Source organism: Diplotaxodon limnothrissa, linkage group LG4 (assembly GCF_057381915.1).
Source record: "Diplotaxodon limnothrissa isolate DT_005_m linkage group LG4, D_limnothrissa_male_GT1.1, whole genome shotgun sequence".
NCBI classification, from domain to species: Eukaryota; Metazoa; Chordata; class Actinopteri; order Cichliformes; family Cichlidae; genus Diplotaxodon; species Diplotaxodon limnothrissa.
Genome location: NC_140599.1, coordinates 9,999,122 through 10,021,474, shown reverse-complemented (window position 1 = coordinate 10,021,474; position 22,353 = coordinate 9,999,122). Strand labels below are relative to the sequence as shown.

Here is a 22,353-nt window from a genome sequence, read left to right as displayed (position 1 = left end):
AAATGGCGCCGTCCAAGAAGAAACACGCCAAGAATCAGGCTTCTGTTATTCCTGGAGGATTTACGGGTATTTCTAATTATTACGCCGTTTTTTCTGTACCGCTTTGTCCTCGTAGATAAATGTTTGTGTTACGTAACCCGGCTGGTGTGTGTATGAGTTTGTGCTGATCTGTAGTCTGCCATGTCGACAGGGTGATAGCAGACGCTGATGTGTTGTTTTTTCCCGTCTCTCCTCGCAGTGTTGTCCTTACAGTTCAGCTCCGATAGCGCCGCCAGGCACTCGCTGTACGTGAAGGAGCACCGGGTGCGAGCCGAGAAGAGTTCCCACAGACCGCTGGACCGGACTTTATTCGTGCTAAACATCCCTCCATACTGCTCAGAGGTAGCGCGCCTGCCTGGCTGCTCTGTGTGGTTTGTTTGTCCTTCATATAAACAGTAACTACTGCACACTGCCTTTCCTCTCACTGTTTGTGTATGTGTGTGTTACAGGATGTTGTCAAAGATTTATTCTCGCAGTTTGGCAGCATTCAGTCAGTTGAGCTGAAAGACCACCCGGGGTCCTCCCAGGAGGCTGGACCCAAACTGTCCAAGTTCTTCAAACCAGCTGAAAAACAGGTTGACCTGTGTTCCTGCGCAGTTGCTCGTTTGTTTATGTATGTTTTGTAGATTTCAGTTTCACGTTATGTGTCTCTGTCTGTTTCAGGGCTTCAAAGTTGGCTATGTTGTATTTCAAAACGCCTCCAGTTTACCAGCAGTTAAATCACACCCACATGATGTGCCTTTGGTGGTCTGCACAGAGCAGCGCCCAGTCAAAACAGGACTGCAGAGTAAGTAGGCTGTTGCTAAAGTGACACAGTTTAATGTATGAGGCTTAAATAAAACCAAACGAGACATAAAACCGCCCCAAACACAGTGGATGGCTACAAAAAATGCGAAATATAACCAAAGAAGCAAAAGTATCTGCAAAAGATGTGTTCAAAAGTGTCATAAAATACTCAGAGATTTAGCTACAGAGAGTCACTAATAATAAAATGTGACACAAATGACCAAAAATAAGTGTGAATAAGCTTATGAGTGAAAAATCTGTTATAAAGACGCCAAAAGTCAAGCTTAACGTAAATACAGTGGCTACAAATCGATGCCAAATGGGACATAAAGTGACCTAAGAATGAGAAGAAATGATGCAGAACATCTGGAATCATCTGTAACAAATGAGGTGTATGACACGTGTGTTGTATTTTCTTTATGGCAGAGTGGATCCAGCAGTACACAGACTCCTTTATCCAACCGGAGCAGCTGCAACAAAAAGTCGACTCTTTTATGGAAGACTACGATAAGCATAAAGAAGAGGTGAGAACTCTGTCGCTGTTCCTTCAGCACCGCTGACACGTCCGCTCCGCGTAGCTTCAACGTGGGTTTGATGTTTTGTCCACAGGAAGCGGAGCGGCAGAAGAAGGAGGCCGAGGAGGAGCAAGAAGATGAAGAGGGCTGGGTGAAAGTCACGAGAGGGCACAAGGGTGCCAAGGCGCGTCCTCACAGCGAAGCAGCCAATCAGAGGACTCTACAGAGGGAGATAACGAAGAAGAAGAGGAAGGAGCTCTTGAACTTCTACACCTGGCAGCACAGAAACACGCAGAAAGAACGTAAGTCTCTGATATGTTAATGACATTGTTTACATTTGAGGTTGTGAAAGCATTTTATTTAAATAAGTTTCCTTTTCTTTCTTTCTTTTCCAGATATCGCTGAACTAAGGAAAAAGTTTGAGGAGGATAAACAGAGAATAGCTCTGCTGAGGGCACAGAGGAAGTTCAGACCTTACTGAGTCAGCTGCCCGTTTTTTCTTCTCATTTCACTGCTTTTGTGTATTTCAGTTGCATTATAAAGGTTTTATGTTAATAAACTGACTTTATTTTACGATGATTAAATTTCTCGCTCCTCACATTAATGATAGTAAATCTAGTGAAGCACAGTAAAGCTACAACATGAAGTACGGAAATTTTATAAAACAGCAGTTTAAGACTAATCTCTTTCGCCTGAATTTTAAGATCACAATTTTATGATTTTTGTTCAACTATTTTTATTGTGAAGCACAAGTAGACAATTTTATGACTTCATCAAATTATCAGAGCAGGCGCCAGCAACTTTCTGTGATGACATCATAGGTTGATCTTGGTGTATTTCTGCGTGTGTACAGTGTACCCATCTTCAGCCAAATGTCAGAGCTCATCTCAACATCTCAATCCTGTAGAGCACCTTTGAGTTGTGCATGAAACAGATCTGCATTGTGGTCGAACATGTCAGTATAGATCAAAATGTCTGAAGCACAGTCATGTCATGCCTTATTTCTTGATATTTTTCAAGAAAAATGGGTTCAGTAATTTATCGAAGTGCAAACACATACAGTACATGAGGCAATAACAGAGTTTGTTCACTTCTAACAAGCTTAAATCAGTATTTGGTGCGACTACCTTTATTCTCCAACACACTCAGAACTCTCTCGGGCAGCTTTCTTGTTCATTTTTTAAGTAGACTTCAGAAATAGTTCTCCAGACTTCTTGAAAGACATTCAAAGCTCTTCGTTGGAAGTTTGCTGCCTTTATTTCTGTTCTCTATCAGGAGGATCCTACACTGCTTTAATAATGTTGAGGCCCAGGCTCTGGGGAGGCCAATCCATGGCTGGTGGTTTCACTGTGTGTTTTTCTATCCAGCTACACTTTTACGGCATTGGCAGTGTGTTCGGGCTCATTGTCATGCTGTTAATAATTAGTTGGTTTCACATGGAATTGCATTGTGGATCAAAATGTGATGGCCTCACACCATGACAAAGCCTGCTCTGTGTTTTACAGATTGCTATAGACACTTGCATCCCATCAGATCTGCTGTTACTGATTTCCAGTCCAGTTTTTCCTGCCATTTGGCTCTCAGCCTTAAGCTCAAAAAACCAAAACAAATGCACATATGGACAAATTGACATTTATTGAGATGCATCTTGTTCGTCACGTGCTCGTTGCATTCTCCTGATGCTTGAACACACAATGAACAGCAGGACCACAAGAAGGCCAGCACCAACACCAGACAGGATGTATACGATCACCTGAAACACTAAGGAAGAGAGGGTGCGAGATTCTATTTAAAGAGTGTCATTCATACTCTTTCATGTAATGATTCTAGTTTGGTGTATTGCTGGATTTACTTTTTTCCCGTTTCATGCAGGGGTCTTTCTCGGCTTCAGTGTTATTCTGGACCAGCTGCATTGGCCCCAAAGAGACCAGTTGAAGCTGGTGGGGTTGAGATGCGGCCTCTCTTCTCGGCCTCTCCCCCTCAGATGCTTGTGGGAGGACACAGGACAGATTTTTAAAAAATTCCAAAAATAAACAGCACATTAAGTGTACTGTGGTATACTCACAAATGAAGGTACAACGCTGCGCACAGTCAACGTCATTCGTGCAGATTTCCACCCAACAATAGAAGTACATCTGAGTGAGAGAAAACACATAGCCAGGTCTGTGGGGGAAAAAAACAAAACGCTGCGTTGCTGAAATATTATAATCTGATGAAACATACTTCCTCTGGACTTGGATGGCCTGTGCTGGGGTCCAAGAAGGCAAAGGTCTTGACATCAAACCTCCTGATTTGTGAGTGAGATGTGGTCTTCCCCTGTTTGTCCACAGGGACAGAGCTTCTCATATTATCCTGAGGATTTGGACATCTGTACAAAAGGGACAAAACTGTGCTGTTATATTTTTAATTTTTGTTTTTTTATTGAGGGGTGGGGGTTAATAACGTACCCATCATAGAGAAGTGTCCACACAGAGTGTCTTGACCCAGGATAAGCAAAGCAGTCTCGCACTCGCAGGGAAAGTGTGGGATCTGGAGATGGCTGCACGATGGAAATCTCCACATTCACAGCTTCACGAAGGGGCAAAGTCAGTGGAAGCTGTTCCTCGGGAATAAAGGATGTAAAGGATGCATCTGCAGCAACAAACATATACACATCACCAGCTGTCATTTGCATACAAAGTGCCTTTTCATTCCATTTTAGTACCTGTGGCTATTCTCATTTGCACTCCGATGGACCCCAGTGCAATGACAGGTGGTGGATTAGTCACCGCATACAAAGACCGCAGTTCTGCTGCACGCTTCAGATCAGAGGAGTCGTATTCACACTGGACCTGAAGACTAAAAACCCCAAAACATTCATCACCACCAGTACTGTCTTCTAGAAGAAGATGTATCCATCTCCATACCTAAATTGAGAATTTTTCCCATCATTTCCTGTATGTAGCTCCACCACTTCCACCTCGTAGATCACCACATCTCCATTTGCCTAAAAGCCGGAGAGATTTAAAAAAAATTTTAAAAAAAAAGGTTTAAGAAAAGAAGATGATGTGAAAATTCATGGTGGACCACAGACACATCTAAATGAAAGCTTGTGCTCAATGCTGTGACTGGCTTTGTGTAACTGTGCAAAAATATTAGGATGATACCCCAATCTAAATATTAGATATAATATTTACCTTCCTCTTTGCACCGCAGTCTGAGACTCCTATCTTGAAGACAGCAGTATCTGGGGTTGTGACAACAGGGTGACAGTGCGGCTGATCCTTTACAATGAGGCTGCTGGGATCAATGGGCGTGTGTGCATCTGCAGCGTTTACTGAGAACACAAAGTGTCCGTCCAGAGAGCAGGCTGGATGGAGTCAAACAGGATAATGTTGCATAGTTGTTTTTTGAGTAAAACACAAATTAAAAAACCCAAAAACAAAACCCTGTTTTGTCCTCATCTCTGCATAATTGTCTTTATAACTACATAATGTTGAATACTGCATTAGCATGTATTGAAAGCTCTGCTGCCAACTATAGATGACATTTTACTGCTCATCAGTGCCAAACATTATTGGTACTGCTTGGTACCTGGTACTCTGTAGTACCAAACATATTTACAGTGGTAACAAGACTGCATTTTGTAATGAAGGCCACGCATATACTGGCAGGAGGTCTGTCCACAGTCAAAATACATAAACCTCTGATTAGGTATCCATTTCTGATATTTCTGATTTCCCTTAAGCCCCCCACACGACTGGTTATTAAGGGGTTAAGAGTCCTAGAAGCAGCCCTGCTTGTTTAGACGAAAGGTTGGAGGGGAAAATACAGATCTTACCATTGAGTGTGTAGTAGCAGGCTGAATCACGAGCATCATAGCAGCAGCCCAGTTTGTAGCAGACATCACTGGAAACCCTTTGGTGGCCACAGTCCACTCGAAGAGCTCTTTCAATGTCACAGTTTCCAGGGAATGCTGGAGAAGAGTTCTGTTTTTAAATGTCTTAGATCGTCACTCTGAACTGTGCAGACTCCTACCCAGTATTGGTAATTACAAGAACAACAAGACAACACTCTAAACTTGGCTCCATAGGGAAATTGTGCCAGGGTGACTTTTGACTGATGAAAAGGGAGAGCGGATTTTAGGTATACAGGACACAACTGGGTCAGTGAGTTTGTCAAGCTCAATCAGCTGTCTCCACTCACGTGTTGGGCGAGGCTGGGTCCTCTCACTTCTTGCCTTTATCAGGGGACAGCTGATGTTGACCCTGATCCATCTATCCTCTCCTGCCAGCTGGACCTGCAGCGGGATGACGACTTTGCTGCCCTGAGGATGAAAGGTTATTGCAGCATGGCTGTCAAGAAGTGACATACATGCAGATTGTAAACTCATTTTTACCTCCATTGGTTTCAATCATTAAAACTTAATAGTAAATATACTATAGTTGCATTATTTTTGGCCCTACTTGGCAATCCCATACATTTCCTTCATGTAAACTCTGCAGCAGGATTCACACCTCAACACGGACAAAGCAGCTGTCATATCTGCTGAAAAACGAGAGGCTCTGGTTCTTCACTCTAGCCACTTGCACTCCACAGGTCTTCTCATACTGAGGCACTGGGACTGTGGCCCCTGTCACGTCTAAGGAAACAAAGCACACACACACATGGTCTGAGATCAATGCAAAAGATGAGGGTCAACTAAATGAACCAAGCATCTTCCTCACATCCCGCTGCCCTATACCTCACCTCTGGCGTACACATTGTTTTTCACCATTGGACCAAACACAGCTCTGATGCCTCGGAGAGAGCAGGTGACTCGCGGCATGGCGAGCTGTTTCCTCTGCTCGAGTGTTTTCTTCCTGTGATCGGGGGAAAGGCAGACGCAGCGCCGAACCATGACGGTGAAAAGTAAAAGAGTCGCGCAAATCTTTATAAAACGATAATTCATCTCGCTATAGTTTGCAAACTTAACAGCAGAAACATCCAGCCCTATCTAAGGCGCTGGAGACGGTCACGTGACAGCTGTTAATTAGTGTTAATTAATTTAAAGCTATGGCGTTCCTCGGGCTCGGGGACCAGTGCAGTGCAGAGAGTTAAAGGGTGTCGCAGACCTGCTCAGCGTCACCCGCCTGCGCGCACCGAGAGCTACAGAAGCTGACGTGCACGCGGCCACAGAATAAAGCCGGTAATTAATAAAAAAGGTCAACGTTTAAATATTAAATATCACACTGAGCGCATGCACGGCCAACTCTATCCTAAGGGGGCCATTAAATGAAAGCATTGCATAACTCGCTGGCCTCACCCCCCTCTCGCTCTCCCCATGGCAAAGCTTGTACCCACCCCAGTTATTATATAAGCAGTCTTAAACCTTTACTCACTGCCATCAGAACACCCACTCATCCTGTCAGAATTGCAAGGAAATGCCCATTTTGTTGCTCTATTCCAGCTGTGTTTGCTTTGAAAACATTTTGCTTTGCAATAAATGACCTGATTTTCTGTGCAGGCTTAAATGAAGTTAGTTATCTTAATCCAGACCTAGCTGGACTCCAGCACAGTGCAGCTTTCAAGCTAATTTTAATTTAGCTAAACCTTAATTATCCCATTCAAAGGCTACAGTATAGAAAGTGTAGTACATAGAATCAGGGAGAGATCTCGGCAGTTGCTATAATGATGTTGCCTGCGTGGATATGGTTGTCGTTTTTTCTATTTCCCTTATTGTCAACAAGTTTATATACACCGGGAGAAACAGATATATAGCCAATACAAAAGGGGGCAAATAGAACAACAGCAAAAGAGAAACTGGGAAATAATCGGTTACACTCTATGCATAGTTTTGTATAAATAACCCAATTTTTGTAAATTATTTTTTAATAATTTGCAGGATAAATGTTGTAACTGTAACATTTACTATATTAAAGTAAAAATGTAAAATACCTGGTTAAAAAAACAGTACTTCTGATTGCATTGCACGTCTACTTCATTGTATTTTGGATGGAAATATAACAGAACATAAAAGCTTGAATTACTTACGCACATTTTGATGTTAAACTGCGTATTAATACAGAGGATTATGCCTTAAATAGCGGCAGTACTTCATGTTGTAATACATCTATATGAGGGAGCAGGGCAGCTCACGAGTTTCTCCATCTGTGCTTTACCTTGTATAATATCCCGGAAACACCCATCATAATATGTAACTATATTATTTCAAATTATCAATAAAATGATGAACAGTTGGCTTGATTCACTTGTTTGTATATGTAACATTCAAACAATAGCTAATTATTAACTCTGTAATATTATTCTATTTTATCTACAGAATTCCTACATTAAATTACACTAAAAAGTAAAAGGAGTGGAAAAATAGGTGAATTAAAAACTACACGTTAGCAAAAAAATAACAACCAAAGCACCCCCCCCCCCTCCCCGATGAGCTAGCAAAGAATTAGTAAATGATAACGGATAGGAACAACAACAAAAACCAAACCAACAAAACAAAACAAGACAAATAAAAAAACAAACAAACAAAAAACCCAGTGGATTTTCAGAGATAAAACTAAATGAATACGAACAAATCCAGTCTGGAAATTAACTGAAACTAAGTAAGAAAATAAATAATTAAATAAATAAATAAAGGAATTTCTTAGTAAAGGAATTAATAAATAAAATAAGATAAAATATATTAAAACTTGACGGAAAAAGACTGTGATAACTTGGAATCAAATTATTCATTTCATCGTCAAATTTATTTGATTATTTATAATTTACATTATTAGAAAAAAAATGTTACACCTATCCAAAACGGATGGGTGGCGGGGAAAATACGTTGGGAATAACAATCCAGCGTAAACACACTTTTATTCAGAAACCATTCTGAATATTTCTAACTTTTACTGGGATCGTGTGAGACACTTCTTCTGTTTGATCGTGTGGATATTGTTTACAGTCCCACGGCAGGTCACGAGTTGTCAGACGGCGTGGTGACGTAAGGCTCGTGACGTTTCTGGGTGATTCCCGTCAGGCTGATAGACTGGCTTTAGCATTAAGCATAGGCAACAGGAGAGCGTAGGACGGCTCGTAAACATGGCTTTGAATCGAAATCATACGCATAACGGCAATGTGTTGATAAACAACGGAGAGAGGTGAGGGTATTACCTAGTGTCAGGGTGTTTAATTGTATTAACTAGCCAACTGTCGCCTCTGTTTTCGGCTTGTTTACCTTTTACTTTCCAATGCGTAGTCAACTCAATGCTATCCAACTGCTAGCCTCCAGCTAGCTGGCCTAGGTAATGTTAGCATTAGCTGTTTTATTGTTTACTGTATATTTCAGGGCGTTGTGTATTTTGTGTGCTCTTTTAACGGCGAGACATTTAATGGCCTTACTTTAAAATCGTCGCATAATGTGGTTTAAGCAAGATGCGTTAGCGGACTATCCAAACAGGAAGTTTTGGCAGCATTTTTTGTCAGGATGTTGAAATCTTGTAAAACACAAATGTCTTCCCATTGCATGTTTCGTAAAGCAATTTTTTTTCTAGCTGCTGCGAAATACAATTTCTACATGTTAGCGTACTTTTTAGCTCCTTTATAGTTACTGTAAGCAGTGACCTAATTTTCATTTGCCTCATCTTTATCCAGTGTTTTAAGGGAGTGCAAGAATGTGGAGCTGTCATTCAGTGATGTCACCTGCAAGACAGATCTGCTGAAGGGGACCAAGAAGGGCACGGTGTACCTCACACCATACAGGGTACTACCCAAATTATCAATAAACAAAAGATTCCTGTGATGTTTACGGCTGCTTTTCATGTGCTCATGTATCCTTATGTAACTCATCTTTTTGCCTCATCTCTTGTTCACCGGCTCAGTTGGTGTTTGTATCCAGTAACACCAAGGACTGCCTGGGTTCAGCCATGTTCCCCTATTACCTGATGAAGGGCTGCAGCATTGAGCAGCCAGTCTTTGCAGCCAACTACATTAAAGGGACAGTGTCTGCTGAGCCCGGTGGTAGGAAGCCTTTTGCTTTTACACTTAGTCACTATCATTTGATTGTCTGTCTCTAAAACAATCTCATATGAACCCATATTAGTGAAAACTGTGGTGTATTAGTTTCAGAACTTTACTTTGCTTAAAAAAGGCAGCTTTCTGTATTTACTCTAAAGGGAATTGACTTTTTAATCAGGTGGCTGGGAGGGTCAGGCACATTTCAAGATGTCATTCCCCAGTGGAGGAGCCATAGAGTTGGGACAGCACCTCTTCAAACTGGCCACAAATGGTTCGTATGCCATTTTAATTCAGTACCTTTTCTTTATAACCAGGAAACACGTGTTAAGGTAGCTAAACCCTTTACCAAAGTAGCAGTCCTACTATATTAAAAACATGGTACAGTTGCAGTAAAAAAACAAAAACTTTAAAGATTAAACGCTTTATAGAAATAAAGGACATTACGATACAGATAACTCTGTGTCTTCTGGAGTCTTTGGAAAGTCACTTTTATTCTTTCTGTGCTCCAGCTTCTCGTGGCGCTCCGGTGCAGAATGGAGCTGCTGCCTACGGTTACCCTTCACCTGGTATGATGAATGGCTATGGCCAACCTCCACCTGCTCCTCAGGGCTATCCCTACCCACCACCTCCCCAGCAGAATGGCTTCTACCAGGGGCCTCCCCCTGCTGCTGGGAACATGCCCTACTCTTATCCACCACCTGCTGCTGCAGGTACACAGTCTCGCTGTCTGTAGGTCTATTTTTAAACGTCTGATTCAACTGAAGACCGGCGGCAACATAAGTAGTGATTTTTAAAATCTAGCTTATAGTCAGCGCAGTTGTAACTCCAGGTTCTGCATTTTATTTTGTAGATTTCTTTCACTTTCTTTTTTCCTTTCTTCCTCATAATCAATAAAAGTGCTTATAGTTTGTAGCCTTGTTTTCTTGCATTTGTATGTAAGCGCACTTTTTTTTGTCTCTTTGCACATAAGTTAAAAATGTGCACCCTCGAGGCGCAAATCATGCTGTCCCTCTCTCTCTGTCAGTGTCCTGTTTTTTTTCTTTATCTTTTTTATTGTGTAAATAATTGTACAAACAGGCTGCAACCCCCTGTGACCTTCAAACTGCATCTTTAAAAAAATAATAAAAATTCTGTTGGCCATCTGTGTTCCAGGAATGTACCCATCTGGTTTTGACTACATGGCCCCTCCTCCCCCGTACCCTGGGCCACCACAAAACTGGGCTGCACCCTCTCAGAACTGGACAGCACCACCACCACAACCACCTCCAGGTCTGTTTCTCTCACTCTCCTTTTTTCACTCACTCCCTATTTATTTATTTTTTTTTCTTCCTCTGTGCCACTGCACTTGTCAGATCGGATCTGTCTGCCTCAACATGAATCACTTCAAAGCACGCCATTAAAAAAAGAAAAAAGGGGGGTGCTGATGTCTCCTTCTCTACAGATAAAAATGTCAAGGAATAAAACAGTCTTCTCGCCCTCATGTTGTTGTTTTTCTAGCAACTTTGGGGATTTTCGGTTAAAAACAGCGTCACCTTCTGTGCATCAGTCTGTGCTTCATCACCTTGTGCCAATAGATTTTTCTAAGTTTGAGGATCTTAGAAGTTTTCAGTTGCGCTTCATGTGACTACTAAAGCATTCTTCTGTGCATCTTTTCTCATTACAGTGTTAGGAACTGTTCTAGAGTATGTTCTGCGGTCATTACTCAGTCTTCATCTCCCTGTTTTTTTGCCATTTTATGCACAGGTAACGCCAAGGCGGCTGAAGCAGCAGGCAGCGCATATTACAATCCCAGCAATCCACACAATGTCTACATGCCCATGGTAAGCTGCTTTGGATGTCTTTACCTCAGCAACATGTGACCTCTTCTTTAATGGCATTTTAATCATATTAAACCATCTTCTGGGTTTGCGTGCAGGAGCGACCTCCACCATACGCACCTTCTTCAAACTTCCCTGAAAAGAAAAACAACTGAAACGTGGGCAACGTCACTTCCAAGACACTCCTCTCTCGCATCCTCTGTATCCTAAATAAATTCTAAAGTGAGGTTTTTCTTTTTTCTTTTTGTAGACTGCAATAAGGTAATGCAATTAATATAGCGGTTAAAAAGATGTCAATTAAAATTTCCCAATGAGAGATTGTTTTTTTTAATTTTTTTGGGAAGGACTATAAATGGAACAGCTAATGACGTTTTAGTGTTTTCCATATTACATCAAGTCATTTAAATGGTGGACAACTTGTAAAGCAACAGTTGGGATTCATTTTTTTCTGTCTGATTCTTCAGCACCTACGCAGGGACTCGTGCAGTGTCCCAGCTGGAAAGGGGGGGGGGGAGGATTTGGAGAATGTATTTTTAAAGACAGATTTGTTACCAAAACATTTTGTAGCCGTTTATTGATTGCAGTTCATGTAATTATTAATAATATCAGCTTCTACTAAGAACAGTTATGTATGATTGCAAGTGCATTGTGTTTCCCCATTATAGCTTTGTAGTCATTTTCCACATAAAAAAACCAGAACTGTGTTCATTTATGTTCAGCGACACAATAACTGACTGATTCTCATACTATGGCTCGCACAGACACGCAGACTGGTGACCAGTATGATCCTGTACTCAATCTAAGTAACTTCATTCATGGTATGACCTTAAACTCCCAGTTCTAATTGAGTATCTTTACAGGGTGGTTATCAAAAAGAGTTGCGTAATGTTCAGAAAGATTTCTTATGAAACGAGTCTGTGTATGTGCAATATTTCAGCCTTGCATAACGGCGTTACAGGTCACCTGCGGGGTTATCTGAATGACCTTGTGCTGTACTCTGAGCTTCTGTTGTGTTGCTGTATGCAGAGCCAAGCTGAAACCAGAGCTCTTCTCCTTCAGTAATTAACCTAGTGTGAGGTTACAGGTTACACTGATTTATTAAGGCTCACCAGTATTTTGCCTGCAGGTGAAGCTTCTGAGTGCAGACTGTTATCCCTGATTCTGCTCAGTGTGCATCATTTAGCACCCGTTTGAAGGTCTTTTTGCGCATAGTTGTGGTGGTTAGAGGTTTTTGTTTTTTTTAGGTAGATTTAATCAAATGCCTGTATATTAACATCTCTTTTCTTATTCTTTTTGCTGAATTTGTCAAAAATCTAATAAATGTCAATTATTAAATTTCCCCCATTTTTGTCTTCAGTCATTTATAAACTGTCAGTTATTTATGCCATGTTTATTTCATAGATCTTAAATCAAATAGAGCCTCAGACAAACAAAAATAAATTTTACAGAGTATCATTTTTTACAGGGAGTGCAGAATTATTAGGCAAATGAGTATTTTGTCCACATCATCCTCTTCATGCATGTTGTCTTACTCCAAGCTGTATAGGCTCGAAAGCCTACTACCAATTAAGCATATTAGGTGATGTGCACCTCTGTAATGAGAAGGGGTGTGGTCTAATGACATCAACACCCTATATCAGGTGTGCATAATTATTAGGCAACGTCCTTTCCTTTGGCAAAATGGGTCAAAAGAAGGACTTGACAGGCTCAGAAAAGTCAAAAATAGTGAGATATCTTGCAGAGGGATGCAGCAGTCTCAAAATTGCAAAGCTTCTGAAGCGTGATCATCGAACAATCAAGCGTTTCATTCAAAATAGTCAACAGGGTCGCAAGAAGCGTGTGGAAAAACCAAGGCGCAAAATAACTGCCCATGAACTGAGAAAAGTCAAGCGTGCAGCTGCCAAGATGCCACTTGCCACCAGTTTGGCCATATTTCAGAGCTGCAACATCACTGGAGTGCCCAAAAGCACAAGGTGTGCAATACTCAGAGACATGGCCAAGGTAAGAAAGGCTGAAAGACGACCACCACTGAACAAGACACACAAGCTGAAACGTCAAGACTGGGCCAAGAAATATCTCAAGACTGGTTTTTCTAAGGTTTTATGGACTGATGAAATGAGAGTGAGTCTTGATGGGCCAGATGGATGGGCCCGTGGCTGGATTGGTAAAGGCCAGAGAGCTCCAGTCCGACTCAGACGCCAGCAAGGTGGAGGTGGAGTACTGGTTTGGGCTGGTATCATCAAAGATGAGCTTGTGGGGCCTTTTCGGGTTGAGGATGGAGTCAAGCTCAACTCCCAGTCCTACTGCCAGTTTCTGGAAGACACCTTCTTCAAGCAGTGGTACAGGAAGAAGTCTGCATCCTTCAAGAAAAACATGATTTTCATGCAGGACAATGCTCCATCACACGCGTCCAAGTACTCCACAGCGTGGCTGGCAAGAAAGGGTATAAAAGAAGAAAAACTAATGACATGGCCTCCTTGTTCACCTGATCTGAACCCCATTGAGAACCTGTGGTCCATCATCAAATGTGAGATTTACAAGGAGGGAAAACAGTACACCTCTCTGAACAGTGTCTGGGAGGCTGTGGTTGCTGCTGCACGCAATGTTGATGGTGAACAGATCAAAACACTGACAGAATCCATGGATGGCAGGCTTTTGAGTGTCCTTGCAAAGAAAGGTGGCTATATTGGTCGCTGATTTGTTTTTGTTTTGTTTTTGAATGTCAGAAATGTATATTTGTGAATGTGGAGATGTTATATTGGTTTCACTGGTAAAAATAAATAATTGAAATGGTATTTGTTTTTTGTTAAGTTGCCTAATAATTATGCACAGTAATAGTCACCTGCACACACAGATATCCCCCTAAAATAGCTAAAACTAAAAACAAACTAAAAACTACTTCCAAAAACATTCAGCTTTGATATTAATGAGTTTTTTGGGTTCATTGAGAACATGGTTGTTGTTCAATAATAAAATTATTCCTCAAAAATACAACTTGCCTAATAATTCTGCACTCCCTGTATTTAACATACAGTTAAGCCAGAATGCAGAAGCAGTATGTAAAAACCTGCGTGTGAACACACCTTACTGCTTCCATTTAATAGTTATAGTGCCGCTAATCAACTGGATTTGATTAACTTATAATCAGCAAGTTTGTGTTTGATAAAAAACCAAACGCAGCATATTAGCAAAAACACTTCATACCAACCGTCAAACGTGGTGGTGGAGGTGCCATGGTTTGGGCTTGTTTTACGGCCACCGACCTGGGCACCTTACAGTCACTGAGTCGACCACCAACTCTAGTCTAAGGAGCTTGGAAAGCAAAGCGTGTGGACTTCTTTGAGTTGCTTGAAGACGTTTCACCTCTCATCCGAGAAGCTTCTTCAGGTCCTTTGTCCCTCTTTGGGGGGGAAACTCCCACTGGGTTTAAATCTGGGACTCTCCACCATTGACCCTTAGAACTGAAGAAGCTTCTCGGATGAGAGGTGAAACTTCTTCAAGCAACTCAAAGAAGTCCACATGCTTTGCTTTCCAAGCTCCTTAGACTACGATGACCTGGATGACTGAGAACCTTCACAGACACACCAACTCTGTAAAGTATCCTAAAGTCAATTGTGACTCCGTCTGTCCGACAGCTAAAGCTTGGCCCAAACCAGGTCATTCAACAGAGTGATGATCCCAAGCACATCAGCAAATCTACAACAGAAAGGCTGAAAAAGAAAAGCAGTGGCCAAGTCAAGGCGAGCCTTTATTGAAAAGCTGTGTTGGGACCTCAGTTGTGCATAAAGAAATGCCCACCAAGCAACATAGTGATGTGAGACTGATGAAGTCACACAGCGTTGCTGGTCTTCTTAGGAAGTTGTTCACATACCCTTTGACTCTTACAAATGATGGAATGATGGACAATAAGAATAATCCACACTCTAATTAAATAATATATTTATTAGATTATTAAACACTGTCAAATCTGAACAATATGGTCAGTTTTATCACAGAATCACACTGTACACATAACACAGTTTAAATATCTTAATAAGTAATGATTGCATTATCATGCACTGCAATAAAACAACATATTTACTACACACAAATGCTTTCAGGACCAATGCATAATCACAGAGTTTAGATCGACACCAGTGGCTATGTATCTAGGTTTCACTCACAGAGACTGAACATTAATTCTACTTTATGGCTCAACTCCTGTTTTTTCCAGTTCCTTACTCAGGAAAAGGATGTGTGGTTTTTACTACCATGTACGTTAAATAATGCTATACATTTCTTTGTAGTCATCGCTAAGTTGTAAACTAGCATGAACGTGTGGAGCATGTGTACTCATGGAGACGGGAGCGCTACTGAGACTTTATATACCTTCAAGGACAAACACAGAAATCCAAAAGGAAACGACGAGACTGATTTGTTTGGATTTAGATTTGATCATCCAGTCTTATGCCTATAAAAAAAAAAAAAATCCCAGTAACTTTCCAATTTATTTAACAGTAATTTCTTTTAGATCTACACTCACTGCTACGCCCGACTACCAGCTTAGATTTCCTTTTGCACTCAATTGATTAAACGAGGCGCTGGAAACGTTCCTCTGAGATTTTGGTCCATAATGACACGACAGCATCACACAGCTGCTGCAGATTTGCTGGCCTGACATCCATGATGTGAATCTTTTGTTCTACCTCATCCCAAAGACTGTTGGATTGACATCTGATGATGGTGGAGGCCAATGGGGATGCACAATTCTACTAAGGTTGCTCCCATGTGATTGGCTGATTAGATATTTGCACCAGCAATCTGTTGAACAGATCTGATAAAGTGGACAGTGAGTGTACCCTCCCCATCTTGGAGAAAATGTTTGGTGATCATTAGGAAATTTTTGTAAAGAAAAACACTTCGGTTTTATGTTTTCTGTCTATTTTCAATGTGCTTAATGATTTTTAATGCAATATCTGTGTAGAGACACAGAGGCCCATTTTCAGCAGCCATCATCATCATCAGAACTCCTCTTTGATTAGAGAATCGATGAAGATCAATAAAGTTGTTTTGGATTCATCTGTTTAAAAAAAAATAAAATAAAAATCACTTAATGAAACTGTCCAGCTGAGGACTTTGGAGGCATCTGTTTGTCAGACTGCAGGCACCGCGGGCCTCTTTCTCAGCTGTTTACCAGAGCCTTCCACTTCTCTTACTGCTCCAGTTAAAACCACATTGCTCTGTTCTGTTAAGGAAGTAGCACACACCTTTTTATGCAATCTTTGGTTTTGTTGGTTTCCTGCTTGAAGAACCTTTTTTTTAAAAGAAACGAGCACTCAAATGCTGTTGATTCTTGAATCAGCACTTGCAATTGAACTGTGAAACAAAACGAGTTTTTCCTGATTATCACTTAAAGAACAAAATGTGCTAATGGATGGTTGCAGAACACTGACCACCATAGGTCTAGATAGATGTTCCACTGAAAGTCATAAATAATGCACGATTTCATTAATCATTAATTGTCATATAGGACATTTTTGTTTGCTTGCATGGCGCCTTAGATGAATCCAAATCAACCCCAAACATCTGAGCAGCAGTGTGGATGCTGTTTGAACTCATGGAATTTATTTTATATTAAATTGCTGAACATACTTTGCAGAACTCCAAATAGTTGTTCTGAAGCGTTCGGTCACTTTAGGCCAGTTTCATGACTTTAAATTAGAGAAAATGTCATGAAATGAGAAAAAATTACTACTCCACTGAATCCCAAGTTGTCCCTTTTTGTAAACACCCAAACTCAGTTTTAGGGTTACATGACTGTAAGTGAGGAAAATGAATAAAGAATTTAGCACGAGATCTGACCGTCTATGGCTCCTCCTGTAGGAACCAAACCTCATTTCTGCGTCCGTAAGGCCTGAGCGGGTCATAGCTACAGCAGAAGTACTGCTTGCGCTGAAAGGGGGCCGTCTCGCCCAGGGTACGTGTCAAACGCAGGGCCTCTGCTCTGTACTCGCTCTCCCCTGCGAAGCCTCCAAACTGCCTGCAAATTGAAAAAGATTTCAAAGCACTTGCTGTATACACATCAAATAGTAATAGTAATAGAACCACTTTAAATGACACATACAGAGCGTAGACGGTCATGCCGGGCCTCTCTTCAATCCTGATGGCACTGTCGGTGGGAGTCGGGGGTTCTTGCTGGTAGCTGGTGGGAATGCGGATGGCCACCACCAAGCGGCGAGAGAAAACCCCATCGTTTCGCGGGTACACTGTCATTATGATGGGAGCTGCTGTACCCATGGCCTCACCTTATGATTTAAAGTGTGAGACGGAAAGGGAATTTCAAAAATAGGAGGAACATGGAAGAGACAGCAGAGAAACTCTCTCCCTGCAGCGGCATTACCCAAATCTAAAGGGCAGGAACTGTGCACTTTTTTTGTGGACTATGTAACAAAATTATGCAAATGCAACACTGATAGCAATAACAGAGACGCTGCAAAGCAGCACATGTAAATCATACCTCCAACAGTGAAATAAATGCCTATTTCACACTGCACTTCTATTTACCTTAACTACAGCAGGGAACCAGAGAACATCTGTATCTGTGAGTCACCTAAAGTCAACCCAGTTAAATTCTATGTAAAAATATTCTGTTTATTTAAGATAAGTTTGGCCCTGAAGTTTGAGCCATGTGTTGATTCCATTATGCTCATTTGTATTGCTTTAGGGTGCTTCAAAGTGCCAACTTTCTTTTGCTGGATGCATCCAAAGAATCCCGAATTGAAATCAACTGCAGAATTTAACAACAGCAATGAAAACAAACATATTTTGAGGCAAAGCTGGCACACTTTTTAGATTTTACTTGTAATTCTATTCATGGATTTTTCTTTAAATATCTCAGTGATCATTAAAATTAAAGTTACTGTTGATAATGTTTGAAAGTAACTGCCAAAACAACTGCCTTTTTGATAAAGGTTATAGTTGGAGGTGGATCGGGTGGTCCTGAACCATGAGTTATTCTACTATAGGCTAAGGCTGCTGGAGAACTTCCCATGATGCACTGAGATCTTCTTTTCACTTCTAATGCTTTTACCACCACTACTGCATGTCATTAACTTCTTGTCTCTTCAAGCCCTCCTTTGATCTCTGCTCTTTCCTCTCACCCCCAGCTGCTTCCCTTCCCTCACTCTGGTTCTGTTGGTGTTCTCTTCCTGTTAAATCAGGGTTTTTCCTTCCCACTGTTGCCAAATGCTTGTGTCTGATTTCTGTTGTTTTCTCAACTCTTTTTCAACTCCTTCATGGCATGCATTTTTAATTTCTCTTTGCTATTTGGGCTGATTGGGACCTAATCAATGTAAAAACAAAGAATTACCTGATTTATTTTTTACTTGATTTTTGTTTCTGAGAAAAATGAGATCCACATATGAGGACGTCCGTAATATGATGCCCTCGTAAGTGGATATCAGGCTCTTGTAGAGCAAAATTTAGTATTTTGGTCTAGACAACCCAAAAAGTGATGTCCACATATGTGGACGCCAGGTCCTAGGAGGTTAACATTGTAAGGGTTTTACCTTGCAATGTTAGGCCCATTGAGGGGAGCTGAATTATACTATATAAATAAAATTTAGTTGGCTCAAACTTGCTTCTGGAGATCTTAAAACAGAAAAAAGTATGATTAATCATATTTTTAGACAACTGAAAAAAAAAAGCAGCTTTTTAAAATATTTTTATTCTTTCATAAATTCCAGGATTGACCACCAACTCAACAAAAAATCATCATGGTCTGTCGCTTATGAAAACTACAACTTGGCAGCAGTGATTAGTCCAGTGAATTTGTGCTTCATGGCTGTTATTTATTGGCACTAAATATGTTTTGGAAGGTGACAGCAAAGCTGAAAGAAAGTATCTGAAGGTCTTCTTGGCTCAAACTTAATTTGGTATTCTCAGCGAACGTGGCACATGATCCACTTGAAGGATTTATTCTCCACTTGGTTTACCTTGTTCATTGCTTCCGCCAATATACATGAGCAGCTTCCTCATTAGCTCTCCTGTTACTTGGTCGAAGGTTCGCCCCTCAGAGGAAACAGCAGCAAACTTAGCAGCATCATACCGTCGCACCTCAAAGCTGACTCCATCCTAGGGAAGAAAAAGGAAATTGGAGGACGTCTTAAGGCATCGGCAGGCCAGTCACTGCTGCACGAATGCAGACCTCCTGTTCTGTACACACACACAGCAGCAGAGGTCAAGCCCAGATATGATTCACCTCTGACACACTGATGCTGACAATCTGCGTCTAAGGACAGAAGCCCTGAACTAGCGAGATTTACACACAGAGAGTTCAGTGTCTGTGTGTGTGAGACCAAAGTGGGCACATACAGATGAAACATATTTATACTGATTTGATTTAATTTCTTCTTCTGCTCTGCAGGGCTCCGTCGGCTTACATAGAATAATGGGGAAGAGACACACAGTCTTACATAACAGAGCACATGCAAAAAGAAAACACACACACACTGCGCGCTCTCTTTCACAGCGTTAATATGATGCAACAGTTTTACATTAAATATGATTAAGTGGGGTTAATGTGGAGCACGGTCACTCAGCCATGCTGCGGAGCAGGAATTTGGATGGGTTTTGATGGAGTGATGCAGGTTTCAAAAGCAGCTTTTCACTCACTGACACGGTCACACTGTGCACATGCTTCTGCGTTTGTAAGATTAGGTTCGTGCACTGAAATTTAACTGCATTATATCGTTGTCATCCGCTTCTTTTGAATAATATGCAGTGACTTCAACCTGCTGGCCTCTGTGAAATATGTCGTTTATTTTGCAGATAAGGTGTTTATCTCAACGTGATGACAGCGACAAAGAAAAGCAACAATGGAAACAGGCTCGGGGCACAGTTTCCACTGCACAGTCTCAGTCCTATGTGGGCTTCTTGAGCATGTTTTCACTACCCTGGAGGGACATTCAAATCTAAAAATATCATGCAAATATCTTCATCTTTCAAATTGAATTAGTGATTCTTTGTCTACTATCAAATCCCCAGATGCTAAAAAACATTTCCTTTTGCTTTACCTTTGTAACCAACACCTTTTCATCCTCATAATCTTATTTAAAACCCACAGAGGACCTGAAATCCTCTGGAGTGGCCTTATGAGGACCCTATAGCCATATTTATTCCTCTACACATGCAAGATAACGCTGAGTTACTGTGAAACTTTAACTTGTGACGAGTACCCGGGCTCCTGCATAGTAATTACAGGGTTTTTGCCCTGTATAGCTTGTCAGTGGGACCGCCATTAATGTTGCATATGGGTGACACACAAAGAAAGCAGAGCCTGACTTCAGTTAAGTAGTGCAATTAATTTGTCTGTCATGCATCTCTTTTTGTGTGCATGTGTGTGTTTACCGGCTGTCTGATGCCAGCTTATACAGTGATAATTATTCAGCGCCTGAACCGAGCACACTGAAGTTATTATCAGCACTGACTGCTAAAGTGCCCGTCAGTTCATCTTATTTTGAAACAATACTCTATGTTCTGCTGTGTGTGTGTGCGCTTGTCTGTATTCTGTGTCAGAATGAATTAAGCGTGTTGGGTGTCAGAGTCACACAGGTGCTCCACAGATCATGTGACAAGCTCTGATTTCAGCACCTGCTTTTTAAACATCAATCAAGTACAGAGATTTAATGAGCCTCCAGATTGTTTTCTAAGTGTAGTGATACACTGAACATTGGACAGTTAATACAAATGATCACTCACTAGCAAGAATCCTGTATTTCTGACAGGTCTCCATTAAAATAAGGTTGTAATTCAAGATTAAATGTTAGTGGAAGTGCTTCCAATCTAAAAAAACAAACAAACTGTTATGTGTGCACATACTGCTGGCTTCAACTGTCTGTTTTTGAGTTTCTGATTCTGACAACAGATGTAAAGTATGCTGTCAGAACAGATCTGACTCTGCTTGTGTCCGTTTGGGTCATTTAATTCCCTGCCTGTCTGGTCAGTTGGGCTGGAAATCCTGTTTGTCCGCCTGCCTTTGTCTTTCTCCCAAAAGTTAGCTGCTATTTAGGAGATGAACACACAAAGATACTTTTAAAACATGCGCGTCAAGACCAATAGTAGATGACTGCATGCACATTTATAGCGGTGGGCACACAGAGCCTAAGAGAATAACCTTGAAACAGCCGCGAGGCCTTAGTTATTAACACATCAGTGAGTTTGCGGTTATTTTTCCACGGTGTGGTTACAGTAAACATAAAAACAAACACATTATGCATGGTGGAGCTGAGTCTTTGTTACTCTCCTCAGCAGGGATGGCTGGTGTATCAGAGCACCTACAATCCGTATCAGAGTTCATACAGGTCTGATCAGCATCCTCTTCCACCCCAGCGACAGTTACGGTGTCTTTATACACACACACACACACACACACACACACACACACACACGCGCGCGCGCATCCAGAGTGCCATATTGGAAAGAAACAGTGAGCCACACCGAACATGAACCCTCAGTCTTTCCGATTTTAGTCCCCTGTGAATGTTCTTGTTTTAAGATTATGCGTCACCATCTTCAATTATTTCTGCCTTGTTGGTTGGAGGAGAACCTGGGGCTGGTTTACACTTTACCCCCCACGCTGTGGATCAGCATGCATCCTCATAGGTCACTGTCAGGCTGTTTGGCCTGCAGCAGCAGGCTAATCACCGTGTTAATTTTAAACGAAAGTCTAATAACACGACCTGCACAGAATTAAGTAAAAGGTGAAATATTCATGGAACCAGAGGAGGGAAACTCGCACATTTATAATCTGACAGAATCGCTGTGCGTAATCGTAACTGTACACGCGCGTAAAGCCAAGGATAAAGACTCAGAAGAAGGAAATCGCAGGAGCAAAGCATGTGAGAACGAGAAAGCTTTGTCTGAGCACACACGCTGCTTACCTTCGTCTCGCTGCTGAGCAGCTTATATTCCGTCTCCTCTGTGTTTCCGAAGAGTGAATTCTTAAACATGCCAAACATGTCGCTTCGGCCAAGTCACCTCTCCTCTCTCCGCTCCTTTAGTTCTGTTTCTCCTCCCTCTCGCCTTTCTGTTTGTTGCAAACAGCTTGCTCTCTAGTATGGCAGTTTTTTTTTAAATGTCGTCCCCCAACTCCTGGAAAAATCTTGAACTGCAAGAGGTAACTCACAGCAATATCCAGATGCTCCTCTCCTCCAGCGAAGAGCGCGCACTACGCTCCA

The 22,353-nt window shown here is 41.5% G+C and overlaps 4 protein-coding genes across 4 annotated transcripts; 2 read left to right on the top strand and 2 right to left on the bottom strand.

Annotated features, from left to right (window-relative positions):
* Positions 1–2: 2 nt before the first annotated feature.
* Positions 3–1,847, top strand: rrp7a (ribosomal RNA processing 7 homolog A). The gene is made up of 7 exons (XM_085352111.1): positions 3–66; positions 239–381; positions 489–614; positions 703–826; positions 1,252–1,349; positions 1,435–1,642; positions 1,736–1,847. Exons 1-7 carry the CDS (start codon positions 3–5, stop codon positions 1,819–1,821), a joined length of 849 nt encoding a protein of 282 aa, XP_085208237.1. The 3' UTR covers positions 1,822–1,847.
* A 1,126-nt stretch (positions 1,848–2,973) lies between these two features.
* On the bottom strand, positions 2,974–6,270 carry LOC146633279 (zona pellucida sperm-binding protein 4-like). The gene is made up of 12 exons (XM_085352110.1): positions 6,069–6,270; positions 5,837–5,961; positions 5,526–5,646; positions 5,161–5,295; positions 4,517–4,689; positions 4,247–4,326; positions 4,045–4,178; positions 3,788–3,971; positions 3,564–3,708; positions 3,406–3,475; positions 3,193–3,327; positions 2,974–3,101 (listed from the first exon to the last, which is right to left on the bottom strand). Exons 1-12 carry the CDS (start codon positions 6,268–6,270, stop codon positions 2,974–2,976), a joined length of 1,632 nt encoding a protein of 543 aa, XP_085208236.1.
* Positions 6,271–8,340: 2,070 nt separating this feature from the next.
* wbp2nl (WBP2 N-terminal like) lies at positions 8,341–12,472 on the top strand. Its single transcript, XM_085352109.1, has 8 exons — positions 8,341–8,464; positions 8,958–9,066; positions 9,185–9,323; positions 9,499–9,591; positions 9,830–10,030; positions 10,473–10,589; positions 11,064–11,140; positions 11,236–12,472. The coding sequence occupies exons 1-8, from the start codon at positions 8,406–8,408 to the stop codon at positions 11,290–11,292; spliced, it is 852 nt and encodes a 283-aa protein (XP_085208235.1). The 5' UTR covers positions 8,341–8,405; the 3' UTR covers positions 11,293–12,472.
* Positions 12,473–16,981: 4,509 nt separating this feature from the next.
* Positions 16,982–22,134, bottom strand: LOC146633277 (heme-binding protein 1-like). Its single transcript, XM_085352108.1, has 4 exons — positions 22,057–22,134; positions 19,111–19,249; positions 17,241–17,421; positions 16,982–17,156 (listed from the first exon to the last, which is right to left on the bottom strand). The coding sequence occupies exons 1-4, from the start codon at positions 22,132–22,134 to the stop codon at positions 16,982–16,984; spliced, it is 573 nt and encodes a 190-aa protein (XP_085208234.1).
* Positions 22,135–22,353: the final 219 nt, after the last annotated feature.